Genomic DNA, 23603 nt, shown 5'->3' with positions numbered 1-23603 from the left:
AGAGTGAAATCGTTATACCAATACATAGTTAAAGAAACAGAGGAGTTGTCGTAACGTCGGGGTCTTTGCTTATGGATCTGCTCGCTTCTGAGATTGGACACTTTTATTTGGGTTTTCTTAGAGAATAGATAAACAGGTCTTCCATGGCAATAAATAAATAATTTCAATCTTGAAATCCAAAAACAGAAAAACAGCTATCGTTCCAAAATTCCGAAAAAAGAATAAAGAATCCGTAAACGTAAATTCAACGTTTTGTTTTGACATAAATTACACGTTCCAATAACCTACCATTCTTGTTTTTTAAAATTTCAATCTTGCCTTTTCTTAAAATTGCAGAAATGTTGCTGTGATACATTTTATTTGACAAATGTGTTAAAATGGCCATAACAGTTTCGACAATTTTCTTCTGGATTTGGAAAAAAAATGCATGGCGGAAGCAGAAGCTGACCGGTCACTTCTGGTCATCAAAAAAATCTTTATTTGACTTTCCTTCCATGATAGGGATATTTGCTGATTTGGCTAGAAGTCGTCAACCATGCTAGTTTGCTTGTTTTAGTGACTAAAACGTGTTTCTTCTTTGGAAATAGCGCTGTTTGGCCCACTTTGAATTGAACTAGGCCATGTGGTCGACCAAGGTAGAGAAACGAAAAGCGGAGAGGTCTGTTTAAAAAAGACCAACTTGTCAATAGATGTGAAAAGAAAGAAAGTAGGCCCTGGGCTGGGGCGCACGAGGCGAAACTGGGTGCCACCCAAATGTTTGGTACGCAGCTGCGGCTTCGGATTGGTTGAAATTGAGATTTGTTGTGATTTCAACCAATCAGACCCCGCGGGTTGTTTTCCACACAGTTGGGTGGCACCCAGTTTGTCTTCGTGCATCTTAGCCCTGGTGATCTGAGCCTGGAAGAACATCCTTAATTGTCATCTCTTGGTAACAAAAAAGTTATAAATAGAACAAGCTCGTGAGTCAAACACTAGACACATAATTTCTTTTTTTCGATAAATGTCTTTGATGACGTCATGTCCAATTGTAAAGAAAGTTAAAGCGGCAATGTGACGACTTGTTTAAAAAAATCTAATTGATTGAAATTCTGGTCAAACAATCTTTGACCCGCGGTCTGAACTAAAGGGTTGTATTTCGGCTTAGAACCCTAAACATTAATCAGTTAATCTGATTGTTAGAATTCTAAAATTCTAATTTAAAAATTGAAATGTTGATTCAGATTCAAAAATGATTGCATTGCATTCTCTATCATTTCCTGAATAAAAACAATAGAGATATGTATCTCATGCTTGATATGAAAATGTGCTCAAATCAGTCTTATGTTTGCATGATTTGCGTCGTCTCGGTTTTCGGGTTTCGGCTAGCATCTGGAGAAATGTGTGTGCATTTGCTATTCTCGGTGATGACTGATCCCGGGCTTTTAATTTCAGGCCGACAGAATTGCTGAATGTTTTGATATCGCTTTACACGAATTGTTTTATATTTATTTATTTATTTATTTATTTGTTAAGGAGACTTCTATAGCGCATAACTAAAAGCACTATGCGCTTTACAATATCACTAGGTATAAGCACACGCAGACATACTCAATAGAACTTAGCCTAGCAAGACATACTGAGAACACTAAACATTTGAGTTCATACAAAAATAGAGAATTAAATTAAATACTGGACAAAACGATTAAAATAAGCTTAAGGCCTACACCAACTGCAATGGGCTATTTCAAATACAAAAGTTTAGTTAACTATAAAAGGCAGTGCATAAAACTCCATAATCCTATGTTGTGTTGGTTTTGTTTTCGTTTGCGTCCAGGAGAGAGAGAGCTTTATGGAACTTTATGTTTTAAGGATAGAGGTTTAAGGCTGCGCCTTTTCTTACAACCGGTCCTTACTTCCAATACAAAATTCTAATAAATGATAAACAAGTAAAACAACCGGACAAATAAGCAAACTAAACGAACAAACAAGCAAACAAACAACCGGACAAATAAGCAAACTAAACGAACAAACAAGCAAACAAACAACACAATGACACATTAAGCATACACAAACAAAAACAAAACAACAACATACAAATACAAAATAAAAAAGCAATCAGCAAGCAAGCAAGCAAGCAATCAGCAAGCAAGCAAAACATGCAACATGTTGATTGTGGTTACACATGTAAAGTGATCGACGGTAAAATCCACACCATACCAACGTTGACACTAATGCCTACAATGATTATAATGGTTTTTAAATGATGATGATGATGATGCTGATGATGATGATGATTATGATTGATGATGATGATGATGGAAATATCGCAACATCAATTGATACACATAATACATTTAATTCACAACATATTTTGTAGTTCATCAAGCTTTGCCCATTGTTGACAGCTACTTGCATGTGTTAAGACTAGCATTACCATCTAGGTAGACATATATAATAATTATGCAGTGCTCGTTTAGAACTCTTTAGCGCGGTTACGGATCTTAGCACAGACGGATTCGAGTTCCACACCACAAAGCCAGAGAAGACTCGACTAGTTTTGAACAAATCAATCCTGGGTATTGGTGGTAGAAATTTGATAGACCCGTACCTTTCTGTGACTCTGTGAAACAGGTCCTGAATATAGTTGGGCACTTGATCTTGATCTTGAGAGAGAGAGAGAGAGAGAGAGAGAGAGAGAGAGAGAGAGAGAGAGAGAGAGAGAGAGAGAGAGAGAGAGAGAGGGGAGGGAGAGAGGGGGGGGGGGGGAGAGGAAGAGAGAGAGAGAGAGAGAGGGAGAGAGTGAAAGAGAGAGAGTGAAAGAGAGAGAGAGAGAGAGAGAGAGAGAGAGAGATAAAGAGAGATACAGAGAGATACAGACAGGCAGACAGAAAGGGGGGAGGGAGAGAGGGAAGACAAGAGAGTAACTCTCAATTACAAGAGTAGAGAAGAGAGAGAGAGAGAGAGAGAGAGAGAGATAGAGAGAGAGAGGGAGAGAGAGAGGGAGAGAGAGAGAGAGAGAGAGAGAGAGAGAGAGAGAAAGAGAGAGAGAGAGACACACACACACACACACACACAGAGACAGAGACGGACAGACGGACAGACAGACAGACAGACAGACAGGTGGGCAGAGAGGGGGAATGGAGAGAGGGAGGAAGACTAGCGTAACACGCCATTATAAGACTTGTCCGAAGGAAAGAAAAGTCAGTTTCCTGCACGCATCGATGCCATTGGATGTTGAGTTTTCTAACGGCACAATGTGACATGTTTGGTTGTCGTGTAGCTTGACACTCAATCCGTATTAATATAGGTCAAGGATTGGGTGGTGTGTCTGTGTGCTGAAATGGGTTGGGTCGGAGAAAAGAGGGGGGGGGGGGAGGAGTGGGGAGTGGGGAGGGGGAGGGGGGGGGGTGGATGGGTATATGATTGGACATTAGCTGTAGAAAGTCTGGACCGATTCATAAGCGTAGTAAGGGTTGTGGTGGTGGTTGTGGTAAAGGTTGTGGGAAGACGAGAGGGATAGTTGCAAAATAATGCGTATGTTCGGGCGCGCGCGCGCGCATGTGTGTGTGTGTGTGTGTGTGTGTGTGTTCGACGGCGCTCGTGCGTGCGTGTGCATGTTTGTGTGCGTGCAAGCGTGCTTTGTGTGTGTGCTTTGTGTGTGTATGTGTTTGCTTTCTGTGTGTGTGTGTGTGTGTGTGTGTGTGTGTGTGTGTGTGTGTGTTAGTGTATTAGTGTGTGTGTGTGTATGGGTTCAAGCGTGTTTGCGTGCGTGGGTGCTTGCTTGCGTGTGTGTACACGTGCGTGCGTGCGTGCGTGCGTGCGTGCGTGCACCAGTACGCATTGCGGCCGTGAGTATACATGCGCGCACGAGTCTGTGTCAGTCTGTCAGTTAAGTTCGTGCAGAACCATCGAAACAGACACGATTGTGAAGGCCCTTTGCGAACAAAGCATGCACAAATAAAATCGACACTTTTATCGAAGTTTGAAAAAAAATACTGATACAGATCTTTGTGGGGAAACGGAAACACCAGAATATATTAACGGAGCCAGGAATTATACACTCGACTCAGGCATCAAATCAATGTCAAACATCTGAGCACATACGAAACCTAAGAACTGCAGCAAAAAGATGTGGCGTTATTTGTGAACGGGAACCGTGCAACGGAAGATTGTCATTCTTTCCACAGACTTTGCCTTCATACGCTTAAAACTAACGGCTGTGCATGGCAACGTATCAGAAGAAAAAATTTAAAAAAATCTTGTTTCTATCCATTTAGATGTTTATGTGGTCTAATTAGATGATAGATGCCACACCCCCCCCCCCCCCTAAAAAAATTTTAAAAAATAAGGTAAAAGATTAAGATAAATAAAACTAACGGCTGACAAGAAATGACCGGGTCCAAAGGGTTTGAAAAAAACCGACACACTTCGAACATTAGTTCAGGCAGTTGAGTTTGGGTATATGTCCAAATGGAGGAATGGTCTTATCCTATGTAAAAGCCTGGCCATATGGCATCCCGAATCGTTTTTACACGGGGAAAAACCGGTGTCTTTAAATAAAGATGAACGTTGACGTTTGGGAGATGGAAGGTTTAGGTGGCTTGAAGTCAACGCCTTTGTCTTCTCTTCTCTTCTCTTCTTCTTCTTCATTCATGGGCTGAAACTCCCACGTTCACGCATGTTTTTGCACGAGTGGAGTTTTACGTGTATGACCGTTTTTACCCCGCCATTCAGGCAGCCATACGCCGCTTTCGGGGAAGCATGCTGGGTATTTTCGTGTTTCTATAACCCACCTAACTCTGACATGCATTACATGATCTTTTCCGTGCGCACTTGGTCTGGTGATTGCGTTTACACACGAAGGGGGTTAAGTCACTAGCAGGTATTCACATAAGTTGACCCGGGAGATCAGAAAAATCTCCACCCTTAACCCACCAGGATGCCGCGGCCGGGATTTGAACTCACGACCTTCCTATTAGGAACCCGATGTCTTACCCACGACGTCACTGCGCCCGTCAACGCCTTTATCAATAGGCGATATTAGGAAATAACTCTGTTGGTTTTGTTTCGGTTGTGTAAGAGTGAATATCCTTGCTTTTAGGGGGGGGGGGACAAATCAATCAACACGTGCTCCTTATCCACGTGTTTCAGACACACCCCTCGCTCGTGATTTGCCCGTGGAATGTTTGTTCCCGTTACAATCTTTCAAAACCCATACACACCCTGTGTCTGATGTGTCTGAAAACACTTCCGCGCGGAGGGGTTTTGCAGCTAGCGCAGTGAAGATAAAGATGGAAATTTTTCTCGGCTCGCGCGGCAGCAAGCAGGATGTCTCTAGACTGTATATACAAGCGAGTTATTTTCGGAGATCGTCTATGACAACAGTTCTCTTCCCCTATATTTCTGAGGTTTTAACTTTCAGCATGCTTTTTCCCTTTTTCTGCATGATCAGATCACATGATGCAATGTCCAGCGCCAGCTAGCCGGACTTGTCGATTCATCTTTCGTGTTCAAAGTGCGCATGACTTTCGCAACGTGATGACAATCTTCTGCAATTGTCACTTGATTCCTTTGTCGACAGTATCACGAGTCTTTAGTCATATTTATGTCGCGTCAGTGACTGTTTCAGTGGTGAACACCCCCCCCCCCCCCACACACACACACACACCTCTCCCCTTCAAAACAAGTCTCCATGAAACTTTACATACAAATACCTCAAGATGATAATTATCCCCGAACGTTCTTTTTTCTTTTTTCGATAAATATCTTTGAGGACGTCGTGATATCCAGATTTGTGTGTGATAAAGTTGAGGCGGCACTGCCATGACCTCATTTGTTCAATCAAATTGATTGTAGTCAAACATTCTTTGACTCATTCCGGACTACTCAACATACCTCACACAAAAATCAAAACTGCAGGCCAACGCTCTTTTTCCTCTCAAGCCCCCACCAACTGGAACTCACTACCTCTCCCACTCCGTCAACAACAGTCGTAGAAGCATTCAAATCTGGCCTCAAGACTTTTCTTTTCCCTAAATAATCCTCAGACTACAGTGCCCCGCTACACACACACACATACACACGCCCCCACCTCACCCGCAAGCCTAAATCAGAGCAGTTGTAAATAGCCATGCACATAATTATTATTTAGAATTTTCTTTTGTTTTTCATGCTTACTTTTGAGTGCCGTGTCTCTGTTTGTGTTGTTGCCTTGTCATCTTCATGTAATTTATTCGTAAGTGTATATATCAGTGTGCTTGAGTTGTTAATGCGAAAGAATGTGTATGAGTGCGCCTTGAGTCGCCTGGTGGTGAGATATGTGCGCGTTATGAATTCTCGAATTATTATTATTATTAGTGTTATTTCAGCTCAGAAGCTAAAAAAAAAAATCAGGTAATTTAATGGGTTTGTCCATTAAACTTGGGATTATAATCGAATTTTTGCTAACAGATTTAAAAATGATTGCATATAGTCTTCGTCATAATCTCCTGAATTAAAAAAACCCATTGCATAATTATTTTGTGTTTAGATTGAAAACAGGCTCACAAATAAAGAAAATGCAGTATATACAAATGATGTTCATTGGGCTTGTGTTACTGAGACGATTGTGTCTGCGCTTTCTCGGCCGTGGGGTTTCGGCCAATCTATGGTCTGAGTGAAAAAAAAATACAGTGCGTCCATATTCATTCTTTGAATTCCACAGATTGATTAAAATAATGTGTTCATTTCGCTTTACTACGCGACTTGTATACTTTTCTCACTCACTGTCGTGAGAGGTATTGTTTACACGATAACCTGTTATTGTTCTCTATAGATGTTCTTTTACTCTTCATACTCATTAACATAAATGGATTGCGTGCTACCCGCTGATGCTCCGTTATGTCCTGATTGGTCGATTACACAGATGCGCCGAGCCTCTTGTCGCATGAAATTTTTCAAGTGTGCGTGACACATTCGCAGAACCAGCCGCGCAGAAACCGGAGTGCCGCTCAACAGATTCAGACCGGTCTTTCCCGTTCGATGTCAGTATGTCTTTAAATTGTTTCCAATTTAAGTGGCTAAAAATCAGATCGTACTTTTCTGCTATGACCATCAGAAAATCGAATTCTTTAAGTGAAAGTATTACTATTATTTTCCTCGTTATTTTTAAAAAATATTTTTTCCCGTTATAGAGCTGTCTGCATTTATTAATCCATTATCACTCAGATGGATAGTCGACTTAACGTGTCCTGTCACAAGTAAAACATGTATCAACATGATTTCTAATCGTGTTTATGAATGTATGGCCAATACTATTTCATAACTGCTTATTCAAAGAAATATTCAATTTCAAAGCTCCAAAAAGCAGAATTTACATTTGGCAATGTCTTGTGTTTATTGTGTTTATTTTTCTGTTTTCGTATTATTTTGCTATTTTTTGTTTTGTTTTGTTTTCGTTATTTATGGCTTAGCAATATGCGAAAATAAGTTTTAGCTTCGTTTGGTCAAGTGGAGACGAAAGTTCACTATACTTATCAGTTATCATGTCTGCTCGAGCCGTTGTTGCAGATATGAGATTTAATTAATTAATTAATTATCCTGCTTTCCAATGACAGGTTCAATAAATGCTAGATAATAACATGTCTTCTCACCATTCGTTCTTTATGATTATAATTATGAGAACGGATGGAAAGCTTATTCGTTAAAAGAAAGTTTTGTGCAATCAGGTTTTTTTCGACCAGGTTCTAACAACTTTTTACACCCTAAATTATGCACAATTTCCGCTGTGAACACACTTTCTGGAACGAGTTTTGAACAAATTATGACGCACGGTGACATAGCAAAACCACTAGCAAACGTAGCACATGCTACTTGCTATGTCACGGTGGGTTTAACACTGGTGATAGAAAGTGTATTCACGGTTTGTTTGTTTGTTTGCTTAACGCCCAGCCGACCACGAAGGGCCATATCAGGGGGGTGCTGCTTTGACATATAACGTGCGCCACACACAAGACAGAAGTCGCAGCACAGGCTTCATGTCTCACCCAGGTCATATGTAATCGCCGTTACACCGGGTATAAAAGCAGACTGGCGCGTGGTAGCTCAGGTGGTAGAGCACTGGACTTGTGATCGAGAGGTCGCTGGTTCGAATCCGGGCCGGGACAGACACGGGTCAACTTTATGTGCAGACCCAGAGACAGTATCCATCTCCCACCCCCGTGTCACCACAATGGCACGTTAAAGATCTTGGTCATTCTACCATAAGTGCAGATGGCTGATACCACCCAAACACGCAAACATCAAAAAGCCGTGAGGGTGTAAAACTCGAATCGAATAAACCAATTCATGTCCAATATAGGCAATTAAGACCTGACAGACAATAAGCCCCTTAAAATTTACTTTTACCACAACCAGTTTGTGATTGGGTGTTTTGATCTTTGTGATGAGACTATTGTCAAACAAGTTATATTACTGTCAAGGCCATCGATCCCCTAACAATATTCAACAAACAGATTGAATTACATGGAAATGAAAATGAAAATGAAATGACATAGTCATACGATTTTAGATGGTGTCAGTGTACAGACCTGACACTGTTTAATGTCAAATCAATTTGTTTGCTAAATATGGTAGGGGAATGGATGGCCTTTCCAGTCATATAAATGGTTTTACGATAAACGGTCTCATCACAAGGTATGCACTCAAACTCATCTGCCTAGTTGATTATGAAGTGTCACAGTTTCACCGTGAATACAGTTGGCCTAGTGGTAAGGCGTCCGCCCCGTGATCGGGAGGTCGTGGGTTCGAACCCCGGCCGGGTCATACCTAAGACTTTAAAATTGGCAATCTAGTGGCTGCTCCGCCTGGCGTCTGGCATTATGCGGTTAGTGCCAGGACTGGTTGGTCCGGTGTCAGAATAATGTGGAATTTTACGTGTATGACTGTTTTTACCCCGCCATTTAGGCAGCCATACGCCGTTTTCGGAGGAAGCATGCTGGGTATTTTTGTGTTTCTATAACCCACCGAACTCTGACATGGATTACAGGATCTTTTTCGTGCGCACTTGCTCTTGTGCTTGCGTGTACACACGGGGGTGTTCGGACACCGAGGAGAGTCTGCACACAAAGTTGACTCTGAGAAATAAATCTCTCGCCAAACGTGGGGACGAACTCACGCTGACAGCAGCCAACTGGATACTGACAAATCCAGCGCGCTACCGACTGAGCTACATCCCCGACCGGTAACCATACAACTTGATTAGATTAATAGGAACTGGTTCCATATATTACCTTAATTGGCATGCAGATAAAGAATTAGAAATACTTGCACATTTGGTCTGCGTTCTGTAAATGACAAGGGTTTAAAAGTGCATCAACTTCGTAACATGGAAACCAATGGTTGTGACATGGATTTGAACACTAACAATTATAAAAGAGAAGACTAAAATATGTACTGTGTTTTTTGTTGCAGGTCTTTATCATTAGTACTGGAGTATTCCTAAAAAAAAGTACAGAGAACACATTCTAGTTGCAATTTTAATATAGGTTATAATGATTTAAAATACTGAAAATGCATGTCACAAAATGGCACACAGCGGCTCTGCAGAATAGCCCTTCTACACAATGTCCGTGCTATCTCGAGGCCGTAGCAGCTAGAAATTCTCTCTCTCTTTTCTCTCTCTGTGTCTCAATCGCTCGCTCGCTCTCCGCACGGTTAAACAAAAAGGCCTATCCCGTAGCCACGATTGTGAAATACCTGACATCTCTCTCTCTCTCTCTCTCTCTCTCTCTCTCTCTCTCTCTCTCTCTCTCTCTCTCTCTCTCTCTCCATTAATTGTGAATACTGCCCCTAATCTAACGCTACGCTTCGTTAAAAAAAGAATATATATAGAAATCTGTAAGCCAATCCCATTGCCGCCGATTAAATTGTAGGCCCCCCTCCCCCCGGCTTTTCAAAATATAAACGTTTACCCCCCTGTCAGCGGTAAATATTAGTGTGGAACTGGCACGACACACACACACACACACACATTGATATTCGGCACACACGCAGTGCGGCACATTCACTCATTCATTAACAAGCTCTCTCTCTCTCTCTCTCTCTCTCTCTCTCTCTCTCTCTTTTTCTCTCTCTCTCTGTCTTTATTATCTCTCTACCTCCCCTCTCCTTCCCACTGATCCCACCCAATCCCTACCCCCTTCTTTCCCCTCCCCTCTCGCTTTCTCCACACCGGCCGGTAATTCGCAACTTTTTTTTTAAAGTATGTGTAGCGCTGAAAAGGCTTAATAGTAAAACGTGAATTGTATTTCGCCGTACTGCGTGACACGGCTGACCCAGGAGGCCTTTAGCCAGATAAATAACTTTGTTTACCAGACCGTACGCTGCTTCCCATTGGTCCAACCTTCAGCCAATCGCACAGCCCTCTCGAGGGAATCTCCCGAGTGAGTAAAAATAAACGCCAGTGCAACAACCATCAGATCCCATATTTGGGCAGCAATTGAGGCCCTGTCGAGGTTACTGTTGTCGTGGCAAGTAATACATCGCAACTTTTTTTCCGTTTCAAATATCGTAGCTGCGATCAAAATCCTTGTTTTAGTGAGAGAGACTGAGCTTTTCGGGCGATAATGGTTATGATTGGTTTACATTCTGGTGAAATAAGGCGCAGGGCTGAGCGCGATTTGCCTGTATCAAGGACGAAACGCGCGCGGCGGGTTGTATATTATACCCCTGCTAGGGCCCCAGGATTCCCTTATCTGTGCGTTTGGTTCTCAGAAAGTGGGTCACCGTCAAGTCTCGGTATATAGCTGAGGTTTTGCGTGGCGAGCCCACATTCAAGTTTACTGTTCGGTGTTTTCCCCATCTCAATAGCACTCGGAGAATATAGCAGATTGAATTGTGTTCTTCGGTTTATAAACAGAAACTGAAACAGTGTGCCTACAGTCATGCCTAGCTGTGCCGGTAAGCGAGCATGTTATATTTCCTTGTATTGCACTAGTGTGCAGTTATAATGATATATACTTCGCCGCGAAACTACGAATTGCAACCAAAAAAGTGTTGATTGATTTCTCTTGTTGAAATACATAAGGAAGCAAAAGCTTTCATTCATAAAATTGATCTTACTCGACTTTAAGTGGACGCTGCGAAACTACGAAATGCAAGTGTTGTTTGATTTTACTTTTGCTGAAATACGTACGGAAGCAAAACAAGTTTTCATTCATAAAACTGATTTTACTCGACTTTGCGTGGATGCCTCACTATACAACTGCACCAAAACAGAAAGTGTGGAAACTAGTAGTTGAAAGAAAAGTGCACTTTCGGCACTTAAGAAGCTTTTCTCTGTTGATCTGTTTATGTTTTCCGTCGACTCGTTTTAGATATCTGTTATTCTTGTCCCTTATCTCTAGCTTTTTTTTTCTTTCTACATTTTGTGGTTGTTGTTGTCTCTTTGTTTTTGCTTTTGTTTATATCAAGTTGTTGATGGGCCAAACAATGTAATACAAGGAAACGGCATAAGATAATGCATGCTATTTTCTTTCCATGCAGAGTTGGAGATATCTGAAGTCTAAAACATAGAATAAATTACTTTGCCTTGGAAACAAAAATGACGATAAACTATTTAAAATAAAATTTCTTGTGCACATATAAACGAAGAGGAAAAGGAAAAAACAAAACAGACAATTTGGATTTTGGATTTAGTATTCAAAAAAATAAAAAATCATATTACGAAGAAAAAAGTGACTACAAACGTTCTTGTTTGTGCACTGATCTATAGTTCGTAATGCGTTTGTAGTAAACGTATAGTGCAGCTTATAGTTCCACCATCAGGTTTGCATTGCATTGCTGAGAGGGAAACAGTACAATGCATGTTTTTTTTCCCTCGGCTTTTTATAGTTAAAACTAAAAGCCTGTAGCGAAAATAGTCTCCCAAAGACCTTAACTAAAGGGGGGAGTTAACATCCTCTCAGAAAATGTTTCTATTTGGGACAAGAATTGGTGATACGCTAAGGGGCGTCCCAAAGACCTTCAATGGCCTTGGCTTTTATAGTCCATTGACGATTTATGATCGTGCGCGCGCTGGTAGACATGCGCGGTCTCGTCATTACGCCGGAAGGGAAACTTAATGGTGTGGTTTTGTTTCTTACCTGTGCAGATTTTGGAGTAATTAGCGAGTACCTGCTCATCAAAGATCAGGTAGACTCAGGATTATTCTGTGATCTACCGGAATCGTCAGACATCATGGATAAACAGAAGGTGGGTGTACATTTGTGTTGCTTGTATTGTTCAAGATTTGTACTTCACTTCATTGCACAATGCTCACTTCCCCAAGTCTTTGATAAAAAAGACATACATTATTTTTAATAAATGAATTAAGTGAAATTAAAAATATCTAACAAATCTGAGAATTTGTATTATTGCCATGGCTTTTTTTCCCCCTTGTCTTATTTCAGTGTGTGTTTCTTTAGTCAAAGACGACTAACCACAATACTATCGAGATTTGCCGTTTCATATTCATGAGCTTTTTGTCGGATTTGGACACAGGGTTTCATTGCTCAGTAGTATGTGCATGGTTGCTTAAACTAAACGCTCTCGTTTCTGTCGGCAGTACGGACTCGGAGATGGGCTCGGGTGGAGCTACGGAGAGGAAGCCAACAGAACCAGAAACTTCCTGGGAATGGAAGACGGCCTTTGGTACCTGGAGGAAACAGATGAGGCCAGGGTCCGCTCGGACCTCATACCCACCACCGCCAACAACAACAACAACAACAATAACACCAACAACCACAACAACCACAGCGACAACAAAGCTTACCCTAATCACAACGACATGATGCGCTGCCAGCCGATGGAAACCCCGATGCCACCAAACCTTTTGCACAAAACAAACATCACAGGGATGTCGGGAGGTACAGTCACCCAGGTCGATCCTCAGTGTCGCCTAGTCCAAAGGGGCTTTGCAAATATGCCCTTGTACGAAGGCCGGTCTCCAAACCGTAGCAGCGGCGGCGTTGAGTATGCCAATCCTAAAGACATCTACGACATGGACCAGCGTTCTTTTCACAGTGACGAGGACAATTCTCTCACGAGTAGCAGTAGCCACAGTTCCGCGGGCTATTGCCCAATGCCGGTGGTGAAACTGGAGCCTCCCTGTGAATATACGTATCAGCAACCCATGTACCAGCCGATGCCGTACGACAATCTCCAACAATCACAACAGGAAGAGTTCCAGCAAGGGATTCTTGGGAGCATCCGTCAAGAAATCGCTAACGCCGCTGAGGAATGTGGCGTCTCTACCGGTGAGTTTGTCGATCTGCATGAGCTGGGTGGGGGTATTGGTTCTTTTGTCTGTTTGGCTCTGTGTGTGTGTGTGTGTGTGTGTGTGGGGGGGGTGAGATGGGGCTGGGTGAGATGGGGCTGGGTGTGTTTGCTTTGTTTTTGTTGTTGTGGTGGTGTTGGTGTTGGTATGTGTGTTTATGTGTGTGTTTGTGTGTGTGTTTGCGGGTGTGTGTGTGTGTCCGTCAGTCTGTCTTTCTTTCTCTCTCTCTCTCTCTCTCTCTCTCTCTCTCTCTCTCTCTCTCTCTCTCTCTCTCTCTCTCTATCTCAACCCCCCCCCCCCCAGTCACTCTCTCTCTCTCCCACTCCCCCTCTCTCATCTCGTTCCTCATCATTCTGCTAAAAAAACAAAACAAAAAACAACCCAATTAGACACCCTTTTAAAATAAAGATTTGTCATAAAATGCTCTTTGCAGATCCCTTCAATTGGTCGCACCAGGACTCGATCAAATGGGTCGAATACACCTGCAGGAAAAACAACATGTCTTCTGATTGCGCGCTGCTCTTCAACGTTGAAGGCAAGATTCTGTGTCGGATGCAGCTTCCCGACTTCGAAAGTAGAGTGTCGGGCGAGGTCGGAAAACACTTGCATTCTACTCTGGACATCTGGAAGATGAGTGAGTACATCCACTGGACACTTGCAGCACTGTTTGACCATTTCTGATACTTTGTTTGTTTGGATGTTGGGTTTTGTGTGTGTTTGTCCTTGGTTTGTTTGAATGTTGGGTTTTGTGTGTGTTTGTCCTTGGTTTGTTTCGTTTGGATGTTGGGTTTTGTGGGTGTTTGTCCTTGGTTTGTTTGAATGTTGGGTTTTGTGTGTGTTTGTCCTTGGTTTGTTTGAATGTTGGGTTTTGTGTGTGTTTGTCCTTGGTTTGTTTGAATGTTGGGTTTTGTGGGTGTTTGTCCTTTGATTGTGTGTAGGTAGTGGTACTTTTATTTTGAACTCGCAGGCATTGGATTAAATAGTGTTGTGTGTGTGTGTGTGTGTGTGTGTCGGCGGTTGTTGATCTTAGTTTGTTGTCAGTTATCCCTCTGTGTCGTGTTTCTGTCTCTCTCTTTTTCTGTGCCAGTATATGTCGGATCTGTCTGTGATATGATGTCTGTCTCTCTGTGTCTGTCTCTGTTTCTGTGTCTGTCTCTGTGTCTGTCTCTGTGTCTGTCTCTGTGTCTGTCTCTGTGTCTGTCTCTGTCTGTCTCTCTCTGTGTCTCTCTGTCTCCCCCTCTGTCTGTCTGTCTGTCTGTCTGTCTCTGTGTCTGTCTCTCTGTTTCTGTGTCTGTCTCTGTGTCTGTTTCTGTCTGTCTGTCTCTGTGTCTCCCTCTCTGTCTGTCTGTCTGTCTGTCTGTCTCTCTCTCTCTCTCTCTCCATCTCTGTCTGTCTGTCTGTCTGAATCTCTATCTCTCTTCCCCCCTCTCTCTCTCTCTCCGTTTCTCTAAATCTCTCCGAGTGAGCTAAACTGACAAACTCCACGGAGCCAGCAAACACCAAAACAATTCAGCGATGCGTGCGGCACTTTTACAACCAGGAAGAAACCTTGACCACTCTACAGTGAGTGAAAGGAAGGTCACTTTGCGGTTATCAAACATCATGAGTGGTCAGTGGACAAGCCGGACAACTTTGGCGATCTTATCATCGCAGTTTGAGTCAAAATCGGTCTCGGCAACCTTTTGACCTGTACTGACTACTGTCTCAGCCAGTCACTCGTGTTATATTATTGATGCATAAAAGTAATGTTTTTCGCGGTCCTACGTAAAACTTAGTCGAGTTGTCTCGTGAATAAATCTCGCGACAAGTGCTCCACTCATTTACAAAAGAAAAAGAAGAAAAAGAGAAACTGAGAAAAAAAATGACAGGGAAAAGTATGACCAAACTAAGACAGGAATAATTACAAACAGAAATTAAAGAGAAAAGGCAAATTGGAAAAGAAAAACCCAGCGCCAAATTGCATTGACGCGTTGCTTAGGTGCTGTGTCACAGTTATAATGATTTATTGGAAGCAGACCGTAATTACTCTAAAATAAAAAGAAAGATGTATTAGAAGAGAGAGAGAGAGAGAGAGAGAGAGAGAGAGAGAGAGAGAGAGAGAGAGAGAGAGAGAGAGAGAGATTTGTTTCTTTATCTCCATCTCAAAACAAAACATCTTCCGTCATTTCTCATGCGCAGTATATTTATTTCCATATCACACTTAAAAACACCGGGTTGAGAAATTGTGTTTCGACGTCACAAGGACATTTGACCTTGTTTCGAAGTTTCACATCTTTCATGAAGCATCCCTTTCCCTAAAAACAAACCTCGTTCTCGACCCTCCCATTCCGTTCGCATTGTTTACCACACCCGTTAGATGCATGTGACAGTGAAAGTACAGGCTTGTGACGTCTGCTACCACCTGGAGATTTCTCTCCCCTGTTTCGCTCTGTCGTCTGCTGGGAAGGTCTCTGTCGTCTGCTCTGAATCTCTCTCTCTCTCTCTCTCTCTCTCTCTCTCTCTCTCTCTCTCTCTCTCTCTCTCTGTGCGTTCGATGTTGTTTCTCTATCAGTCGGTGACTTTGCTTTCAGGCGTCAATTATTGCATGCATTTAAATTGTTATTTTACCATACCGAACCGCGGCCTGTGAGTCTGAAGGAAAGACAAAACAAGTACTTGCATGATGACCTCAATGATCACTGAAGCATGAAAAGGGCTAAACAAAACCTGCTTTCAGCTTTTTGTTTGGTCATGTCGTTGTTATAAATACCTGCTGTGAGAATGCTTCACGCTCCACCGACTTTCTTACTCAACTCTTGGCGATTTGTATAATATATGTCTGTGATTCGCGTTCTTTCAATACGAACAGTCTCCACACAAATAAGACCCCTCCCCTCATCCACTATCTCTCTGTCTCAGTGCCTGTCTCTCTTTGTCACCCTGACTTTCTGTGTCTCGCTCTCCCCCCTCTCTTTCTCCGACCCCCCCCCCCCCCCCCCATCTCCCTCTCGCACTGTCTTAGGCTGTCTGGGTCTCTGACGCACAGTTTTCAAAACAGAAAAAGAAATCACACAAAAAGCAATCTTTACTAGATTCGCAAGTTCAAGCTGGATTTAGAATAATATAAAAACGGCAACAGCCGCGAGAGAGAGAGAGAGAGAGAGAGAGAGAGAGAGAGAGAGAGAGAGAGAGAGAGAGCTGAGGAAGGTGTCTAAAATACGCAGGCAGCGGATCTGTTGATAAGAGGTCAACATATGGAGGTGTTTCATCAGTCAGGGGTGAAATGTATTCGAATTTTCGGAGTGTTGGTTCAAATGGCAGCAGTGTAAAGTGGTTGAATTATTTTATCCAGAATAATTTAGTCGCTCCACTAAATGCAAACACAGACTGAGCCAGAGAAAGTCAAACCGATCGCCTATCGTTAACATAACTGTCTTTGACGCTCACTACCTTCTTCTTCTTCTTCTTTCGTAGAGGACTGGGTTCTTGTGAACGTCTCAGAGTCCTGCGGTACCTGATTTTGAAAATAATGCAGTCAGCGGGTGCAAACCATTATACAAATAAACTAAAAATCAATCTATGGCTAATTTCCTAACACTGTCACAACCACTAAACCACAAGACCCATTAGTCTTTTCATGAAGTGACGCGGCCACGGTGCTTAATTTGCATATCTAATGTAGACTCCTGCCTTTAGGTGAGAAAACAATTTATTGCCGTGTTTTTCCTGCTGCGAGAGTTTGTCAGAGCAAGACCATCGCCACAATTATAAACTCAACGAGCGAGACAAGGGGGAGATGGGAAAGTCGTGTGTGCGTACGTTAGTGTGCAGTGTGGGCGGGGGAGGAGGGGGGGGGGGGGGTAGCTATTCAGCTGAAACTTTTTACAACCGCGAAAAATCAGAGAAAATGTTTTAAAAAGTGTAAATGAATCGAAGGTACAGAAATTATTTACAGAAAATCTGGAAAACTGAAGCTGGAAGGGAGGGGGAGGGGGGGGAGATACCAGGAGATCTTAAATGATATTTTTTTTTACAAGGAGGGGGGAGGGGGAGCCACTGTGTTGGAAATTGACAAGACAAGTGTGTCACGTCATCAGTACTCGTGCTTGTGGCCCAGTTTCGAGACAACGTTTCTTTAATATCAGTGTCAGTTGACAAAAGTAATAGTCTGTGACGAATATACGACAACAACACAGGGCCCTTAACATGTTTTTCGTTGCACTTCATACGAGACAGCTCTAGTATTTGTCTCATTACAGTGTTCAAACGTGTGTTTTTGTGTGAAACATTTCAAGTTTTAGGTGCCTGTGGATAACATTGTTTTCGTGTAGCCCTTTCATCCAGTTAAGATGGATTCATTATTTGTCATGTCGTTTTTGATCAAAGCAGAACTCGTTAAACCATTCTCTTGATGCTTGTCAGTTATTCAGCGTAAACACTTATGGTTGGTTTAAAACTATACTTTATTCGCGATGAATGGCACCTCCCCCCCCTCTCTCCCCCCACTGTTCGCACCTCTTGTCCTAGTTTGTTTTCAACCTATCCTGTGAAGTAGCCTAAAATCAAGCTTATTGTAACTGTTTACGACGTATCCATAGCACATTCCAACTCATGCTTCGAGAAACCCCAAAACAGTTAAAAGATAATTACAATAATTGCTTACGAACGTCCACAAGTCTCAACTCCTACGCACCTGCGCAGTATGGCACTGAGTAGGCCTACTTCTTAATCCACGCAAGCAAAAGTCAGCGTAAAAACATAAATACAAACTCAGCGTAACAACATAAATACAAACTCTGTGTAACCGCCGCGCGCGTCATAAAGTTAGGTAATTTATTTACGTCACAACTGACCCCGCCGCGGCTTGGAAGGGGATTCCCCTTTTCGCTCGTTTGCGGACCAGCCACTGGCTAGTTTTGTATGAATGGATGGTTGTGGTGGAAATGTTGTTGTTATTGTGCGGGCCGAGCCAGGAATTCTGGGAACTCGCCATCGATCCACGTCTCGGCCACCACAACCAATTCGCGGACTCGATTAGTATCAGGATACCCGGATTTTGGAATCTGATTGTGTCGAGTTAAGAGCGATTTCAAGTAATGAGTTCTAGAGTTTCTGGTGTTTGGCTGGATAGATTAATGCAACAAGATAAAAATGAAAATAAAAATAAAAATAAGTTTGATTGAAAACCGTGGTGGTATTGCTTCTGGTGCCTTTGACCTGAATATTAGATTAAACTAATGGTCTTCTCTTTGACCGGAAGAGAGAGAGAGAGAGAGAGAGAGAGAGAGAGAGAGAGAGAGAGAGAGAGAGAGAGAGAATGTCTGTGCGTAATCCGAGAGTGCGCGCAATATTGTGCGTGCGTGCCTTATACAGTTTAGTCTCCCAAGGAGAGTTTTTCTCTGCTTATGTCAATGTTGACAGTGATAAGTTATACTCTTTCATCCAGTTTGCTCAATTTATAGATTTACACTCGATTCTAATTTGCTGTTGTGCGTTGGTCGCAGATGTTATAGACAGGCACCTCGCTACGCGCACGAAGTCCCGTTTTAGTTTTAAGTAGATTCATACATTATCTTAGAAAGAAAGAAAAATAAAAAGGGGCGGAGGCCAAATTACACGAAGCAAAACAAGAACCACAATAAAACGAAAGATATAAATCTACTTTGGTGCGAGCCTTTGGTGGTACAGATGGTTGGCTGACGTCATGTTTTGCTCTCTCTCTCTCTCTCTCTCTCTCTCTCTCTCTCTCTCTCTCTCTCTCTCTCTCTCTCTCTCTCTCTCTCTCTCTCTCTCTCTCTGTGTAAATATTCATATGTTGTTGTTTTTCTCTACCTTTTTTTCTACGTTAATATCCGTGTAAATATGTGATTAGATTAGTCCCCTCTCTGGGCGAGGGCTGGTTGAAAAAAAGCTCGTTGTATTGCTTACGCCACAACCCTCGAAAAATAAAATTTGATTTGATTTGATTTGATTTGATCTCTCTCTCTCTGTCCCCCCCCCCTCTCTCTCTCTCTCTCTCTCTCTCTCTCTCTCTCTCTCTCTCTCTCTTTTTAAAAAAACACCACAAGAGACTGCTTTTGGGGGATGGTGATACATATCTACCAGGTTCAAAACAGAATCTGACCAAACAAACTGAACGTAATAATTATGTTTGCACTGAATTTGACCAGAATTTTCTCTGTGTGTGTGTTGCAGCCGCTGAATTCGATAAGCCTGAAACGCCAATCGAGGAAAAGCGCGCTTTCTTCTCTCAGTTAGTTGACGACAAGACCTGCGTGCGCCCAGTCGATCCCTACCAGACGTACTCCACCTCTCCCGCTCCCAGCACAGGATCGCAGTCATCATCCACAATGTCATCGGACGAGGAGAACTTCATTGCTGCATGTAAGTATTCTTTTTAAAACTGTGGCGTCATCTGAGGTGTTCTTACTGTGACGTCATCCGAGATGTTTTCGTTGTGACGTCATCTGTGATGTTATTATTGTTGTGACGTCATCTGAGATGTTTTTGTTGGGATGTCATATGTGATGTTTTCGTTGTGACGTCATCTGTGATTTACTAAGTGTGAGGGGAGACAGTAAACAAATGCACACAAGACCGGGGTGTGACTCACAACGCCCCTTTACTTTTTGATACACGGAGCTGAGTCACGAAATAAGTTCATGTCTTGTGTCGCAACATGCAACACTTGCTCCGTTTTATGAGGCTTACGAGCTTGTAATTGTTTCGTGTCAAGCTAAGCGAACGAGGGAACGAGTAGATCTGTCTCATTTATATGCGCACTTATTCCACCATGTAACACTAACAGCAAGACAGTGGCATGCATACACGCGAGAATACTCACCAGCAGACGACAAAAGGTTATCGTGACATAAGACGAGGTTCCCCGGTGACCCCACGGGTAAAGTAATCCGTGAAGAATGTCTTTGTGGGCAAAAGTAAAAACTTGTCGAGGGATACAGCTTGATACATCCACACTTTGTCCTGAATTGGGGACACTGAAGAAAATGACAGCGAATCTAGAGAGCGGCTGTGTAGGTCGGGTCACAGTTAATTTCAGCACGCTGAAACGCACCGAACAGTAATGTTAATGGAATATGGTCGAATAAACCCTAAACAGCGATTGCACTAGCACACACCCTGTGTTGAACTTTTACCGGCATAGATTCACACTCACCTATGCACATTTTGATTATCATTATTTGTTAAAGAACATTTGCGCAGAAGAGATTTAGACAACACACACCGAAAAGTTGTCTACAAAAGCGAAGAGATTTCCTGAGAAATTCACTCAACCACAATATGAATAGTTGACAACGCGTCTGCGCAAGCAGGACTCTTTTGTTGTCTTTTCGTCTTTAGAAATGGCTGAGGTTAGCAAAATTAAGGTCAAGGCAGCTATAGACAGCACTGTTAGAATGCGTAAAGTGCGTACGACTTTGCAGCAAGTTAACGCCGCGCAGTGACAGCTTAGAAATGTCACAGGCTGACCCTTTCATTTTTAGATAATGGGGAATCGGGTGGGGTGATAAGGAAAATTGGTATTCTCTTAAAAGGCTTTGTTTCGCCGAAATTCAATACAACACAAGCATTTGTTTTTGTTATGTTTTCATTTTCTTGTCAATAGATGAAATAACTTCGTGGTTTTCCTCGTGAACAATCTGCTCCGTAGTAACAATGCATTTCTTAGGCCTGATGTACCAATGTGCCTTATGCTGGTGTTCTTGACAGAAAGCTAATCAAGAATTTCTTTCTCTCTGCGTGTTACAGACCAGGCTCACCAAGAGGTTTCCCACAATGCACCAAGTCACGTGACAACCCCTCACCGTGGCGCTCGTACCGGCAAGCAGACCATCCATCTGTGGCAGTTTCTCCGAGAGCTCCTCGACGACCCAGAGAACTACCAGTCCTGCATCAAATGGATCGACCGCAGCAAGGGCATCTTCAAGATCGAAGACTCTTCCAAGGTGGCCAAGTTCTGGGGTCGCAGGAAAAACAGGCCTGCCATGAACTATGACAAGCTGAGCCGTTCTGTCCGCCAGTACTACAAGAAGGGTATCATCAAGAAGACCGAGATGTCCAAGCGCCTTGTCTATCAGTTCTGCACGCCTTACTTATAGACCTGACTTTTTGTACCGAAGTCGGTTTGATAGTTTGGAGGGAAACCTTCCACTTGTTATTCCGAGATCTCTCGTTTTGTGTTGCGGATGTTGGTGGAGCAAACGCTGAGCTGAACTGTCTTAAAGTTTAGCAAAGCTTATAACCACGCTAAGCTAAGCTAATCTAAGCTAATCTTAGCTATGCTAAGCTAAGCTACGTAAAGCTAAGCAAAGCAATGCATGACTGCCCCGGGCAAAGCAACGATACACGAAGCAAGGCAAAACAAGCTACTCTTGCTGAAGCAATGCTACCTTTTTGACGTTGCTCGGAGGAGGAGAGGAGGGCTTGAAGCTCGTGAGCTGTGGCTCAGCAAGTCGACTCAGATGGTACAGGACAGGAGTCTCAAAGGGGTTCTTGGTGCGCTGTGACTCAAAGCACAGCATGGGGGGTTTCACTCTGGAACCCTCACCCCGAAGCGAATGAACAGTTTTGAAGTTGACAGATTTTATTTGAGGTGCATGACAGTGCGCAAGTTGTGAGAATGTGGAAGAAATTGGTTTGTGTTTGGATTTGAAAACATGAGAGTTAAAGCATTTCAACACACTCGATCTGGTTTTGAGCGAGAGCATTTAAAAATCCTCTCGCCAATCGAAGTTTGAGTTGTGAAGTGACGGCTGTTTGGTTTGCTATGGCAACGTTAAAGGATGTAGATAACTGTTTTAGTAATGTGGCTGACGATTCTTTTGAGAATCGATTACCAGAATATCAAGAAAGTAAACTTCAGTATGATTTTGGTTTTAAAGGAACCTTATCCTAGTTCCAAGCGATTAGTACATAAAACGCTGATCTTGCCATATCTGGCTGTTTTAGGATGTAAAAAGCTAGGTATGATTTTCAATTAAAAAAAAGGGGGATAAAAGAAAATGAAAGAGAAATCACCAAGAGATAAGTGTATCATTAACAGCTGAAAGACAGACAGAGGAGGAGGTTGAAATGTCTGTGATAAACATTCACATCCTGTCACGAGTCATTCGACTCGATCAAACCATTTGAGAAATTTGTATTTTGGGTATGTGTCTCATTTGAGAACTTTGGCACATCATGTACAAAATTAATCTCGAACGTGCAATATTCAAATGGCAGCCCTGTACATATCGTTTGTTGTTAAAAAGAAAATTACGTTCCTTGTCTACGACAAAATTATGGCAATTCTAATATGTTGCATTGACAAAATAATGAATGAATGCTGTCATAATAATACTGTAGATTGATGTGAACTTCAAGAAAACTTTCTAGAAGAGTTCATATTATTTGTGTAAATAACGAAATACTGCTGCTTTAAGAAATGCTAATTTTAAAACTGAAACCAATTTTCAGTTCATATGAAATCCGGATTGTTTCCTTTTTCCTTACATGCATTTTCCCCCACAAGTTTGTTTTTTGCTGAGTTTGTTGAGATTTATCTAACACAAGAGGAGTATGAAATAAGTTTATCCATCTGTTACCCCCTGCCCGTTCTCTTTTTCTAGTGAGCAAATGCACTCTTTTCAAATGGAAACTGTTCAAATGCATACTCTTCAAGTTCTCGCATGCAGCAAAACTACCTTCCAAACCCACTGTTTGCACAAAGGCAGCATTTAAAAAGAATCTGAAACACCTATTAGTTGCAAGTTGTCTCAGTCGATGTTTTTTCTTCTTTTGAATGTAAATAGAACCGAGCAAATGTTTAAGGCGATGTTTGTCGCTGAACTATAAATACGCTCCAACAGCTGCTCTAACATTCAACACAATATCCCCCTCCCCTACCCCCCCCCCCCCCCCCATTGAAAGAAAAGCACAGACGATACGGTACAAAAATCTATTTCCATGTTGAAAAGTATTTTGCGTTGTTAATTTGCAATGTCTTCATATTATTGTTTTCTTATAGAACTGTTTGTTTCAGATTGTTAACTTCTGCATTTAATGAGCATTTAATTTTTCTGTCCAATGGGTGATATCAAACTTGTTTTTTGTTCATCCAGCCTTACATATTCCACACCAACACGATTTGAAATATGAAAAAAAAATTGTTGATACTGTATATTGGTTTAAGCGTGTTTTTATTAATTTCTTGTATACACGTTATAAACAGTATACTGTATATTGCATCGCCTCCTTCAGCATTTGTTATTGGCGTTCATGAAATTGTCTGATTTTCTCAGAACATATATTGTTACGAAGAATGGTATAATACTTACCTTTAATTTTTGAT

At 42.2% G+C, this 23603-nt stretch overlaps 1 protein-coding gene across 3 annotated transcripts in view; it reads left to right on the top strand.

Annotated features, from left to right (window-relative positions):
• The window catches only part of LOC138970824 (transcription factor ets-4-like), a 34927-nt gene that overhangs the window by 11289 nt on the left and 35 nt on the right, over positions 1-23603 (top strand). The window contains exons 1-6 of one of the 3 annotated variants that reach the window (XM_070343361.1): positions 10765-10917; positions 12110-12210; positions 12563-13253; positions 13707-13907; positions 19448-19636; positions 21023-23603. The exon at positions 21023-23603 is cut by the window's right edge and continues 35 nt beyond it. In XM_070343361.1, the coding sequence (XP_070199462.1) occupies positions 10902-10917; positions 12110-12210; positions 12563-13253; positions 13707-13907; positions 19448-19636; positions 21023-21372 (1548 nt within the window). In that variant the 5' untranslated portion in view covers positions 10765-10901 and the 3' untranslated portion in view covers positions 21373-23603. Of the gene's footprint in view, positions 1-10764; positions 10918-10970; positions 11114-12109; positions 12211-12562; positions 13254-13706; positions 13908-19447; positions 19637-21022 lie in introns of those variants that run through there. The other 2 variants (XM_070343363.1, XM_070343362.1) reach the window with 2 other exon arrangements.

Source organism: Littorina saxatilis, linkage group LG7 (assembly GCF_037325665.1).
Source record: "Littorina saxatilis isolate snail1 linkage group LG7, US_GU_Lsax_2.0, whole genome shotgun sequence".
Lineage (NCBI taxonomy): Eukaryota > Metazoa > Mollusca > Gastropoda > Littorinimorpha > Littorinidae > Littorina > Littorina saxatilis.
Note: the sequence above shows the minus strand (reverse complement) of the source record. Positions and strands in the feature narration are given on the sequence as shown.